General features: G+C 43.4%; 1 protein-coding gene across 2 annotated transcripts in view; it reads left to right on the top strand.

Moving 5' to 3' along the window:
* Nucleotides 1-14782, top strand: part of LOC140734170 (mitogen-activated protein kinase kinase kinase kinase 4) — a 321905-nt gene that overhangs the window by 281544 nt on the left and 25579 nt on the right. For both annotated transcript variants that reach the window (XM_073057807.1, XM_073057808.1), the window contains 2 exons: nucleotides 1584-1733; nucleotides 14135-14294. In XM_073057807.1, coding sequence (XP_072913908.1) covers nucleotides 1584-1733; nucleotides 14135-14294 — 310 coding nt within the window. The remainder of the gene's footprint in view (nucleotides 1-1583; nucleotides 1734-14134; nucleotides 14295-14782) is intronic.

Raw genomic sequence — 14782 nt, forward strand, 5'->3', positions numbered from 1 at the left:
AAAAGAATTGCAACACCTTGACTGCACACTGGTCTCCTAAAACAGATCTCCATCTAACTAATTATGTGACGTCTAAAACCAGTTGGCTGTACCAGTGATGATTTGATTTGGGGTTTCTTATTAAAGGGGGGGGTGAATACTTATTCAATCAATTATTTTGAGTTTTATATTTGTAATTAATTTAAATCATTTGTAGAGATCTGTTTTCACTTTGACACGATGGAAACTTTTTCTGTTGATCAGTGTCAAAAAAAGCCAAATTAAATCCACTGTGATTCAGTGTTGTAAAACAACATTGAAAACTTCCAAGAGGGGTGAACACCTTTTATAGGCACTGTACCTGACAGTTTGACATGCCACAGACTCTCCCTCTCACTAACAAGACTAAGATGTCACCATTTCACAGCAAAATGGGAGACTAACAGTTGATGTTGATGTGTTAGTCTGCCGCTTCACTTTTTATTCTGAGATTCTCTGACTCAAGAATCAGCAGCAAACTCTCCCTACCGTCGAGAGAATGAGAGAGAGAGAGAGCAGTTACTTCACTGCAGAGACCTCAGTCCGTCACCGCAAAATCCTGATGTTCCTTCTCCCACGGTGCCTCAGTTGCCAGCACCAGCCTGGAATCCATCATCCACCTGACCACGCAGGGTTGCACCATGGCATCTCCCATGCCGCGCCTAGAGAATTTTAGAAAATGGCCAGTCAGACAGTGAGCACCAAGAACAAGAACTCATTGCCATGAAAATACAACAGTTTGGGTGCTGATGCAGATCAGGGACCCCAACAGAACCCCAGCCACTTTGAAAAGGAAAAAAAAAGAGATATTAAAGAGAGGAATTTAAGCTGTTTTCACAGATGAGTTAGAAGAGGTAGTCATTCTGCCCAACAGCCTTGTAAATTTTCTCTGTACTCTATCAGTCTAATCGATATATTTTCTGTTGGTACTGTCGGTGACCAGAACGGCAGACAATACACCTAATTTGGCCTCAAAAACATCTTAAACAACCTCAACATGTCATACCAACTCATTTACTAAATATTCTGATGTATTAAGGGCAAGTTGCCAAAAGCTTTCTTTACAACCCTACCTACATGTGCCTCCACTTTCAAGGAATTATAGACCTGTACTCCCAGATCTTTCTGTTCTACTGGACTCCCCAATGCCCTACCATTCACAGTAAAAGTCCTACACTGCTTTGTCTGCCCAAAGTGCAACACCTCACACTTTTCTGCATTAAATTCCATCTGCTGGTTTTCAGCCCAGCTTAGATTAGATTATTGCAGGGAATGCATCAGGACACTGAAGGAATCTTAACCCAGTCTAGCAAGAAGTTGTGATGATAAAAACAAACTGATGAACAGAAAAGACCTCAAGAAAAGCAACACGTTTTTCTTTAAATAAACACAGAAATCATCGTGCCTTGTTGGCAATGTTCAACTTTATTAGGATTTCATCATAAAAATTCCTCCTTTCTCCTTGGATATTCCAATCCTTGTCAAAGCACAATCTATTTCCTCAATGTTCTAGCTTTTAAATTGACATTAGCAATTGTACTCAAGATCTCTCTTCTCTTTTACAGTCCTTCTCATCTCTCCCGCACAAACCGCTGGCAGTGGACCTCACAGTAGAGGAAGGTCAGAGGCTGAAAGCTCTCTATGGATCCACATCAGGATTCCATGCCATTGATGTTGACTCGGGAACGGTTTATGACATCTACCTTCCGACTCACGTAAGATTATCCAGTTACTTTGCGGATCCAGATCCTGTGAGGGGCTTTAGTTAATATATTAGAAGCGTTTGATGGCTCTGGGCCTGTACTCGCTGAAGTTCGGAAGAACAGGAGGAATTGGGAGGGTCGGGGGATTTTCACTGAAACCTATTGAATATTGAAAGGCCTAGATACAGTGGATGTGGAGAGGATGTTTCCTTTAGTGAGTCTAGGACCAGAGAGCACAGCCTCAGAATACAAGGACATCCCTTTAGAACAGAGATGAGGAGGAATTTCTTTAGCCAGAGGGTGGTGAATCTGTGAAATTCATTGTCACGGGTAGCTGTAGAGGCGAAGTCATTGGTTAATTTAAAGTGGAGGTTGAAAGGTTCTTGATTAGTAAAGGTGCCAAAGTTATGAGGAGAAGGCATGAGAGGGATAATAAATCAGCCATGATAGAATGGCGGACAGACTCAAAGAGCTGAACTGCCTAATTCTGCTCCTACATCTTATGGTCTTATGGTTTTGTCCTGATGTTGAAACAAAGCAAGCAACCCTGTTAGAAGCAGCAAATCTCTGCTGGTACATTGAATCCACACACAGGTCCCAGTTCCCAAGCCAAGTGGAGAGTGACAAGTGGAACACTCAAAGTCAAAGTAAATTTATTATCAAAAAATGTATGTATATGATAACATATACTACCTTGAATTTCATTTTCTCGCAGCTATTTAGAGAAAAATAAGGAAATAGAATAGGATTTATGAAAACTATAAATAAACGGACTGGAAAACAAACAAGGTGCAAAAGACTAATAGTGCTAATTTAAAAAATAATACTAAGAACATGATTTGGAGTCCATGAAGGTGAGACTGTATGTTGTGGAATCAGGTGAGTGAAGTTTTCGGTGTGGGTCCAGGAGCCTAATGATGTAGGGTAATAACTGTTCCTGAGCCTGGTAATGTGAGACCTAAGGCTTCTGTATCTCCTGCCACAGATCACTGTGGATGCCAAGTCAATGGGTATATTTAAAGCTGATGTTGATAGGTTCTGGATTAGTAAGGGTGTTAATGGTTGTGGGGAGAAGGCAGGAGAAATGGGGAAGAGAGGGAAAATAAATCAGCCATGGTGGAATGGCAGAGCAGACTTGATGGGGCAAATGACTTAATTCTGTTCCTATGTCTTAAGGTCTCATGGGGATGAGGTAATTTTATTCTCTCCATGGATTATGTCTTTGGAACCCTCTTCCTGAAAATGACAATGATAATAATGAGAGATAGATTGATCAGAATGTGTGTGAAAGGTTATCAGAACCAAATGGTATTAGAATTGAGATCTTCCACAGTGAAGCCTGAAGCAAAATTCTCATTTAGTTCATCAGCCATCTCCTTGTCCCCCATTATTAATACTCCTGCTTCATTTTCTAGCAGTCCTATATCCACTCTCATTTCTGTTTTATTTTTAACATACTTGAAAAAACTTTTACTATCCATTTCTACTGATTTGATGCCATTCTTTACCAGTGGAACCACACCACCTCCTCTGCCTACCTTCCTATCCCTCCGATATAATGTGTAACTTTGGACATTCAGCTCCCAACTACAACCTTCCTTCAGCCATGATTCAGTGATGGCCACAACATCATACCTGGCAATCTGTAATATTGCAACAAGATCATCCACCTTATTTCTTTTACTACATGCATTTAGATACAACATCTTGAGCACCGTATTTGCTATCCTTTCTGACTCTGCATGCATTCTTCATGATTTGATACTCAGCCTGTTGGCTGCAACAATGTCCCATCACCTGCTTGCCCTTCCTGACAGTCTGACTGCACGCTATGCCTACTTTTTAACCATCTGTCCTTTCCTGAGTTCCTTGACTTATCAGGTGACCTATCCCCACTCCTAATTCACATGTTTATAAATTATTCATTGTAAAGCTACAATCTTAACATAGAATCACTTGCAAAATATCAATTAAAAGTAGGAATAGGAATTTTTGGTGTAAGAGCCTAATAATTTTATGGTGATTGGAGGAAATTACAGGGGGGATGTCAGAGGTAAGTTTTTTTTTAACACAGAGTGGCGTGAGTGGAATGCACTGCCAGAGGTTGTAGTAGGGATGGATACATTAGGAGCATTTAAGAAGTTGTCAACACAAGAGATTCTGCAGATGCTGGAAATCCAAGCAACACATACAAAATGCTGGAAGAACTCAGCAGGTCAGGCAGCATCTATGAAAAACAGTAAACAGTCAATGTTTCAGGCCAAGACACTTCATCAGGACTGGAAAAAAAGATGAGAAATCAGAGCAAAAAGTGGGTGGAGGGGAGGAAGGAGTACAAGGTGGTGGGTAATAGATGAAACCAGGAGAAGGATAGGGGTGAAGTGAAGAGCTGGGAAGTTGATTGGTGAAAGAGATAAAGGGCTGGAGAAGGGGGGGCCTGATAGGAGAGGAGAGGAGATAATGGAACAAAGGGAAGGGGAAGGAGCACCAGAGGGAGGTGATTGTAAGATAAGGAGATAAGGTGAAAGAGGGAAACAGGAATAGGGAAATGGTGAAGGGCAGAGGCAATTATCAGAAGTTCAAGAAATCTATGTTCATGCCATCAGGTTGGAGGCTACCCAAACAGAATATAAGGTGTTGCTCCTCCAACCTGAGTATGGCCTCATCACGACAGTAGAGGAGGCCATGGACTGGCTTGTCAGAATGTGAATGGGAAGTAGATTTGAAATGGGTAACTACCAGCAGATTCCGTTTTTACTGGCGGATGAAGTGCAGTGGTCTCTTAATCTATGTCTGGTCTCACCAATATACAAGAGGCCACACCAGGAGCACCAGATTCAGTAGATAACCCCAAGAGACTCACAGGTGATGTGTTGCTTCATTAGAAAAAAACTGGTTGAGATTTTTTGAGACTCTGAATGGTAGTCAGAGAAGAGGTGTAGGGGCAGGTGTGGCACTTGTTCTGCTTACAAGGATAAGTACCAGGAGGAAGATCAGTGAGGAAGGACAAGTGAACAAGAGAGTTGAGTAGGGTGGGATACCTATGGAAAGCAGAAAGTTGGGGGAGGAGGGAAAGAAGTGCCTGGTGGTGGGATCCTGTTGGAGATGGCAGAAGTTATGGAGAATTATGTTCTGGACACAGAGGCTAGTGGGGTGGTAGGTAAAGACAAGAAGAACCCTATCCCTGGTGGGATGGCGGGAGGATGGGGTGAGGGCAGATGTACGCAAAATGAAAGCGATACAGTTAAGGGCGGCATTGATGGTGGAGGAGGGAAAACGCCTTTCTTTGAAGGAGGAGGACCTCTCAATAGTTCTGGAATGAAAAGCCTCATCCTGAGAGCAGATGTGGTGGAGGTGGAGGTACTGAGAGAAGGTGACGGCATTTTTACAAGTAACGGAGTGGGAAGAGGGATAGTTCAGGTAGTTGTACAAGTAACAGGGTGTCAATTTCCTTGTCTTTAAGGAACAAGCAGTTGATGTTTCAGGCTGAAACCATGCATCAGGACATCAGAAACTCTTAGAAAGGTACATTGATGATAGAAAAATGGTGGCCTACGTGGAAGGGAAGGGTTAGACTGGTCTTAGAGTAGGTTAAAAGTTAGGCTTAGCATTGTGGGCTGAAGGGTCTGTACTGTGTTTTGATATTCTATGTTCTAAAATGATAAACAGATTATCAAACAAGTGCATTAAGCAATGCACTACTTTCCCCTTTTTTCCTCTCCTTTTGTACTTCTTTTAAAATTTATTTTATAAATATTTCTTACTGCAATTTATAGTTTTTAATTACGTACTGCTGCCACAAAACAACAAATTTCACAACATATATCAGTAATATTAAACCTGATTCTGAGTTGCAATATTGTCAGCAGTGAATCACTATTTTATAAATCCTCTATTCCCTGTAACAATTGGTGGTATTTCTAATCTATTTTAACAAATTCTAATATCCTGATAATATTTTGCAATGCACATAAATGGACTACTTTGAAATTCTTGGTTTAGCTCTTCCTATCACTGAACACTGTAGGAGGTGAAAATTTGACTCATTCCCCTACAGCCATATAATTAAGTTTAAAGTGAAGCTTTTACATGGTTACAGAACTACGTGTGGCAACCAAGGCTGTGTTCATTGTGCATTATATCTGTACAAAGAGCTTGTGGAATTCTCCGGCTCCCACACTATCATTATCATGTCTTCCTTTAGTTTTCCAGTAAATAAAAACAGGAGTTGGCTACTCTGAATCTCAGGCCTTTCTCATCTTTTAAATGCATTATAGCCTATCTGTATGTGCAGGACACATCTTTGGGCAAGGTGTTGCACCTGATTACCCCCCCCCCCCCCACCACCACTCTGCCATCGATCAGGAACAAGTGAGCCATGGTAGCAGCCGGTGCATATCACAAGTCTGGGTTATGCAACCACTGATGCCAGGCAGATAACCTCTGAAGAGTATTGATAATAGCTGGAGTCACACTTCTTGTAAAGACAATGCCCGGAAGAAGGCAATGGTAAACCACTTAGACATAGACATAGAAGAAATAGAAAATCTGCAGCACAATACAGGCCCTTTGGCCCACAATACTGTGCTGAACATGTACTTACTTTAGAAATTACCTAGGGTTACCCAGAGCCCTCTATTTTTCTAAGCTGCAAGTACCTATCCAGGAGACTCTTAAAAGACCCTATCGTATCCGCCTCACCACAGTCACCGGCAGCCCATTCCGCGCACTCACCACCCTCTGAATAAAAAACTTAGCCCTGACTCTTAGCCTTAGCCTCTTCCAAGCACCTCAAAATTGTGCCCTCTCATGTTAGCCATTTCAGCCCTGGGAAAAAGCCTCTGACTATTCACACAATCAATGCCTCTCATCATCTTATACACCTCTATCAGGTCACCTCTCATCCTCCATCACTCCAAGGAGAAAAGGCCAAGTTCACTCAACCTATTCTCATTAGGCATGCTCCCCCATCCAGGCAACATCCTTGTAAATCTCCTCTGCACCCTTTCTATAGTTTCCACATCCTTCCTGTAGTGAGGTGACCAGAACTGAGCACAGTACTCCACGTGGGGTCTGTCCAGGGTGCTATAACATTACAACTTGTCTCTTGAACTCAATCCCATGGTTGAAGAGGGCCAATGCACTGTAGGCCTTCTTAACCACAGAGTCAACCTGCATAGCAGCTTTGAATGTTCTATAGACTTGGACCCCAAGATCCCTCTGATCCTCCACACAGCCAAGAATCTTAACATTAATACTATAATCTGCCATCATATTTCACCTACCAAAATGAACCACCTCACACTTATCTGGGTTGAACTCCATCTGCCACTTCTCAGCCCAGGTTTGCATCGCTGTAACCTCTGACAGCCCTCCACACTATCCACAACACCCCCAACCTTTGTGTCATCAGCAAATTTACTAACCCATCCCTCCACTTCCTCATCCAGGACATTTATAAAAATCACGAAGAGAAGCGGTCCTAGAACAGATCCCTGTGGCACACCACTGGTCACCAACCTCCATGTAGAATATGACCCATTGACAACCATCCTTTGCCTTCTGTGAGCAAGCCAGTTCTGGATCCACAAAGCAATGTCCCCTTGGATCCCATGCCTCCTTACTTTCTCAATAAGCCTTGCATGGCGTACCTTATCGAATACCTTGCTGAAATCCATATACACTACATCTACTGCTCTACCTTCATCAATGTGTTTAGTCACATTCTGAAAAAAAATCAATCAGGCTCATAAGGCACAACCTGCCTTTGACAAAACCATGCTGACTATTCCTAATCATATTATGCCTCTCCAAATGTTCATGAATCCTGCCTCTCGGGATCTTCTCCATCAACTTGCCAACCACTGAAGTAAGACTCACTGGTCTATAAGTTACCGGGCTATCTTTACTCCCTTTCTTGAATAATAGAACAACATCCGCAATCCTCCAATCCTCCAGAACCTCTCCCATCCCCATTGATGATGCAAAGATCATTGCCAGAGGCTCAACAATCTCCTCCCTTGCCTCCCACAGTAGCCTGGGGTACATCTCATCTGGTCCCGTAGACTTATCCAACTTGATGCTTTCCAAATGCTCCAGCACATCTTCTTCCTTAATATCTACATGCTCAAGCTTTTCAATCCACTGTAATGCATCCCTACAATCATCAAGATCCTTTTCCTTCGTGAATACTGAAGCAAAGTATTCATTAAGTATCTCTGCTATCTCCTCTGGTTCCATACACACTTTCCATTGTCACACTTCAATGGTCTTATTTTCTCATTTCTTATCCTTTTGTTCTTCATATACTTATAGAATGCCTTGAGGATTTCTTTAATCCTGCTTGCCAAGGCCTTCTCATGGCCACTTCTGGCTCTCCTAGTTTCATTCTTAATCTCCTTCCTGCTAGCCTTATAATCTTCTAGATCTCTATCATTACCTAGTTTTTTGATCCTTTCGTAAGCTTATCTTTTCTTCTTGACTAGATTTTCAACAGCCTTTGTACACCACTGTTCCTGTACCCTACCATCATTTCTCTGTCTCATTGGAACATGCCTGTGCAGAACGCCATGCAAATATCCCCTGAACATTTGCCACATTTCTGCCATATATTTCCCTCAGAACTTTCCTGAACACACCTAACAAACTTAACCCCTTCTAAACCCCTTGCTCTACAGAGATGCCAATCAATATTTGGGAAATTAAAATCACCCATCAAGACAACCCTGTTATTATTACACCTTTCCAGAATCTGTCTCCCTATCTTTTCCTTGAAGTCCCTGTTACTATTGGGTGGTCTATAAAAAACACCCAGTGGAGTTATTAGAAGCATAGAAACATAGAAAATAGGTGCAGGAGTAGGCCATTTGGCCCTTTGAGCCTGCACCGCCATTCAGTATGATCATGGCTAATCATCCAACTCAGAACCCTGTACCTGCCTTCTCTCCATACCCCTGATCCCTTTAGCCACAAGGGCCATATCTAACTCCCTCTTAAATATAGCCAATGAACCAGCCTCAACTGTTTCCTGTGGCAGAGAATTCCACAGATTCACCACTCTCTGTGTGAAGAAGTTTTTCCTCATCTCGGTCCTAAAAGGCTTCCCCATTATCCTTAAACTGTGACCCCTCGTTCTGGACTTCCCCAACATCGGGAACAATCTTCCTGCATCTAGCCTGTCCAATCCCTTTAGAATTTTATACGTTTCAATAAGATCCCCCCTCAATCTTCTAAATTCCAGCGAGTATAAGCCTAGTTGATCCAGTCTTTCTTCATATGAAAGTCCTGCCATCCCAGGAATCAATATTGACCCCTTCCTGTTTCTAACTTCCACCCACAGAGACTCAGTAGACAATCCCTCCATGACTTCTTCCTTTTCTGCAGCCGTGACACTATCTCTGATCAGCAGTGCCATGCCCCACCTCTTTGCCTCCCTCCCTGTCCTCTCTGAAACATCTAAAGCCTGGCACTCTAAGTAGACATTCCTGCCCCTGAGCCATCCAAGTCTCTGTAATGGCCACAACATCATAGCTCCAAGTATTGATCCACGCTCTATAGACAATAGACAGTAGGTGCAGGAGTAGGCCATTTGGCCCTTCAAGCCAGCACCGCCATTCACTGTGATCAAGGCTGATCATACACAATCAGTACCCTATTCCTGCCCTCTCCCCATATCCCTTGACCCCGCTATCTGTAAGAGCTCTATCTAACTCTCTCTTGAATGCATCCAGAGACTTGGCCTCCGCTGGCTTCTGGGGCAGAGCATTCCACATATCCACCACCCTCTGGGTGAAAAAGTTTTTCTGCATCTCTGTTCTAAATGGCCTACCCCTTATTCTTAAACTGTGGCCTCTAGTTCGGGACTCACCCATCAGCGGGAACATGCTTCCTGCCTCCAGCGTGTCCAATCCCTTAATAATCTTATATGTTTCAATCAGATCCCCTCTCATCCTTCTAAATTCCAGTGAATTCGCTCTGAGCTCATTCGCTTTGTTCATGATGCGTTAAAATAGACACATCTCAAACCATCGGTCTGAGTGCATCCCTTCTCTATCACCTGCCTATCCTCCCTCTCACACTGTCTCCAAGCTTTCTCTATTTGTGAGCCAACAGTCCCATCTTCCATCTCTTCAGTTCGGTTCCCACCTCCCAGCAACTCTAGTTTAAACTCTCCCCAACAGCCTGTAGAAAGTACTTGTGTAGAAAAATTTACCAACAACAATCATGATCGCCTGTGCCATACAGACACGGAACATGATGATGATGTATTTGAAAGACTAAATATTTAAAAGGAACTTTATGGAGAACTTCTTCACTCAGAGGGTGGTGTGAGTGTTTGAACAAACTGCTTGTGGAAGTTATGGATTTTGTTTCATTTTCAACATTTAAGAGAAGTTTAGATAAGTAAATGGATGTGAAGTGAATGGGGGGCTATGGTCCAGGTGCAAGTATATGTGTCTGGACAGAATAGTTCAGCATGAACTAGATAGACTGAAGGGCCTGATTCTGTGCTGTCTAATACAGTATGATTCTGTAACTCTGTCTCCTGGTCCTGGCATAATCCAATTGATTGTTTCACCAAAATATAACAGGCTCAGTTTATCAATTTCAACTTTATTGGATTTTCAGTTCTGTCAATGCCTGCAAGAAAATTAATTTCAAAGTAGTATATAACAACATAGACTTAGTTTGATAATAAATTTATTTTGAAAAGTCTTTTTTTCAAACTTACTTTGAACTTCAAAATGTTCCAAGAGGAAATGTCTCTTCACATCAGTCCCGAATCTATTTCTATTCAAGATGTACATTTATTCTCAGCATTACAAGTTCAAGTTTATTGTCATTCAGCCACATACATCTATACCACGAAACAAAACAATGTTCCTCCAGGCCAAGTTGCACAACACAGTACACATGACTCACACACAACACATTAAGTAATATTACCACAAACAAATTAACACATAATAAAGTGCATTTAAAACAGAAGTTAAAAGATAAACAGTATAACATGACTGGCACTTCATAAGTGATGAAACCTGAGCTGGGTAGTGTCACAGTCTGGGGATGAAGCAGTTATCCATCCTACCAGTCATTGCCCTAATGCTACAATATCTCCTGCCCGATGGGAGGCGGTCAGAGAGATTGTTGGACAGTTTACAGTGTGAAACACTTTCTGATCATTAAGGACCACACATCACACAATGGATCCACTCTGGAACTCTCTCAGAAGTCAAGGTCAAGTTTATTGTCATGTAACTGTGTAAATGTATATATTGTATATCGAAACAAGACAATATATTTTCTGAACCAGGGTGTAAAACACAGTAGTACACATAACACACGATAACTTATGAAGGTAAGGATAAGATCTACAGATGAATCACACACAGATAACAAATTAAAGTGCATTAATATTAAATATTGTAAGGTATGGAACTAATTTACCAGTGACACTTTGAATATGATGTGGCAGGGAGGTCAGAAACCTAATTGTCTGGGGGATGAAACTGTTCTCACCCTGTCCGTTCTTGTTTTTATGCATCGTAGTCTCCTGCCTGATAGTAGAAAGTCAAAGAGGATGCTGGATGGATGGGTGGGATCCTTAATAATACTAGGGGCCCTGCGTCTGCAGCACTTCTGATAAATATCCCCGATGGATGATAGGAAGACTCCCATGATCCTCTCAGCTGTTCTCCCAGTCCTTTGTAGGGACTTCTGGTCTGATGCTCATCTGCTCGCACACCATATGGAGATGCTACTTGTCAGGATTCTCAACGGTGCTCCTGTAAAACAGACAGACAGACAGGCCTACTTTATTGATCCCGAGGGAAATTGGGTTTCATTACAGCCGCACCAAGAATAGTGAAGAAATATAGCAATATAAAACCATAAATAATTAAATAATAATAAGCTATTCATGCCAAGTGGAAATAAGTCCAGGATCAGCCTATTGGTTCAGGGTGTCTGACACTCCGAGGGAGGAGTTGTAAAGTTTGATGGCCACAGGTAGGAATGATTTCCTATGACGCTCAGTGTTGCATCCCGGTGGAATGAGTCTCTGGCTGAATGTACTCCTGTGCCTAACCTGTACATTATGGAGTGGATGAGAGTCATTGTCCAAGATGGCATGCAACTTGGACAGCGTCCTCTTTTCAGACACCACCGTCAGAAAGTCCAGTTCCGCCCCCACAACATCACTGGCCTTATGAATGAGTTTGTTGATTCTGTTGGTGTCTGCTACCCTCAGCCTGCTGCCCCAGCACACAACAGCAAACATGATAGCACTGGCCACCACAGACTCGTAGAACATCCTCAGCATCATCCGGCAGATGTTAAAGGACCTCAGTCTCCTCAGGAAATAGAGACGGCTCTGACCCTTCTTGTAGACAGCCTCAGTGTTCTTTGACCAGTCCAGTTTATTGTCAATTCGTATCCCCAGGTATTTGTAATCCTCCACCATGTCCACACTGACCCCTTGGATGGAAATAGGGTCACCGATGCCTCAGCCCTCCTCAGGTCCACCACCAGCTCCTTAGTCTTTTCACATTAAGCTGCAGATGATTCTGTTCACACCATGTGACAAAGTTTCCCACCGTCGCCCTGTACTCAGCCTCATCTCCCTTGCTGATGCACCCAACTATGGCAGAGTCATCAGAAAACTTCTGAAGATGGCAAGACTCTGTGTTGTAGTTGAAGTCCGAGGTGTAGATGGTGAAGAGAAAGGGAGACAGGACAGTCCCCTGTGGAGCCCCAGTGCTGCTGACCACTCTGTCTGACACACAGTGTTGCAAGTGCACGTACTGTGGTCTGCCAGTCAGGTAATCAATAATCCATGACACCAGGGAAGCATCCACCTGCATCACTGTCAGCTTCTCACCCAGCAGAGCAGGGCAGATGGTGTTGAATGCACTGGAGAAGTCAAAAAACATGACCCTCACAGTGAGACCCAGACCTGCTCACAATATTCCAAACGCAGTTGGGCAGATGACTTGTAAAGCCTCAGCATTACTGTACACCTTTGCTCTTATTTTCTTGTTTCAAAATGAATACTAACATTGCGATTTCATCAGTCATAGAAAATTACAGCACAGATTCAGGTCCTCGGCCCATCTAGTCCATGCTGAACCAGTTAAACTGCCGAGTCCCATCGACCTGCACCTGGACCGTGAAACCTCAATACCCCTGCCATCCATGTACCAATCCAGACTTCTCTTAAAATTGAGATCAAGCTCACATGCACCACTTGTGCTGGCAGCTCTTTCACACTCTCACCACCCTCTGAGTGAAGAAGTTTCCCCTCATGTTCCCCTTAAACTTTTCACTTTTCACCCTTAACCTATGACCTCTAGTTGTAGTCCCACCCATCCTCAATGAGGAAAAAAAAAGTCTACTTGCACTTGCCCCATCTATAGCCCTCATAATTTTGTATACCTCTATCAAATCTCCCCTCAATCTTCTCTGTTCCAAAGAATAAAGTCCTGCCCGCTAGGAGTTTAACATTGCAATCACTGACTTGCAGTTCAACGCTGCAATCATTGAACACCGCTCCTAAATGAAATTGCCAGGTGGAAATATTAACATTGTGTAGGAGAAACAAGTAGAGAAGAAACTCTGCGCTGCTGCCTATACTGGAGGAATGAAGGGGTTAACCTTCTCCTAGTTCAGCGGCAGACAGTGCAACAGGAACACCAGTGATTGTTCAGCCGCTGGAAATCTAAGGCAGCACACATTAAATGCTGGAAGAACTCAGCAGGTCAGGCAGCATCTCTGGAAATGAACAGTCGACGTTTCGGGGCGAGACAGCATCTCCGAAGCTCAGCGATCTGGTTCATCTGCCCTTCCTTTTATTCCGCGCTCCCATCTTTCACACGCTCCAAAAATAAAGCACCCCCTTGGTGCCGTGATGTTATGTGGCATGCTGCTGGCGTGGACACCCCCAGCGGTAGGTTATCTTGCTCTGGATTATCACCTGATGGCGAGGAAGCCTTTATTAAGCTGGCTTGCTGTCGGGCATTGCAGTACCGTTCGCAAGCTCGCCGATCGAGATTCAGGCACTGCTCTTTGCCTCTCCTTCCGCGTCCCTCATGAGAATAACAAGGCAGCGGATGAAAATTGCCCTCCGACTGTGGATGCCTGTCCTGATGCTGAGGATAGTGGCCGCTGAGAAATGGGATTCCACCGGCTGCTTAAACACACACAGCCTGGCAAGTAGAGAATAAAGTGATATGCTCTCTCTCCCACGCTGTTGCTGCAAATGAGACTTTTTTATATGTAAAAAAAATCCCAAGTAATAAATATGTTTGTAACAGTCTCGTGCGTAAAGTGTTGTGGTACTCCCAGTGTGTTTGCAATTGCTGTGGAGTTGATGTTCTGGCCGTTTAATAATTTTCTCACGTGAACCTCCGATTCAGATTCAAGGAAGCATTCAGCCGCACGCCATCATCATCCTTCCGAACACGAACGGAATGGAGCTGCTGATTTGCTACGAAGATGAAGGGGTCTATGTAAATACCTACGGCCGGATCACCAAAGAGATAGTCATGCAGTGGGGAGAGATGCCCAACTCAATCGGTAAGTCTGCCTTCAGTTCTCGCCTTTCTTCCTGCTGGCCTTTCCTATTTCTGCCCAAAGTTGTTCAACTTGTCCTCAACTCAATGGGTCGCACTCTTTCCCCCAGGTCAGCTGCGCTTTAATGTCCCGTGAACAGCTCCATCTATCCCGCGAACGATAATTCGGAGACAGCATCAGACCGAGACCTTGTATGCAACTGGTCTCCTTTCCCCCTCACCCACCAAAGTTACCGAGAGTAGCACACGTTTCTTTTTTTAATAATTTGTATGACTGAATGTAGTTGGTCATTTGGAAATTGTCCGGGATTTGTTTCCGTTTCCCGCCCTTTTCCTCTTGAAGTTCCGACATGATTAATGATGGACAAAGGCAAGAACAGAATCGTGTGCCTGTTGAAAGAAACTAAGACAAAAAATTCCTGAGTTGGTCAGCGGGTGGAGCAGCATCCATGGTGAGATAAACAGGAGTGACATTTCAGGTTACAACTCCTG

The sequence above is a fragment of the Hemitrygon akajei genome, chromosome 10 (assembly GCF_048418815.1).
Source record: "Hemitrygon akajei chromosome 10, sHemAka1.3, whole genome shotgun sequence".
Classification (NCBI taxonomy): Eukaryota; Metazoa; Chordata; class Chondrichthyes; order Myliobatiformes; family Dasyatidae; genus Hemitrygon; species Hemitrygon akajei.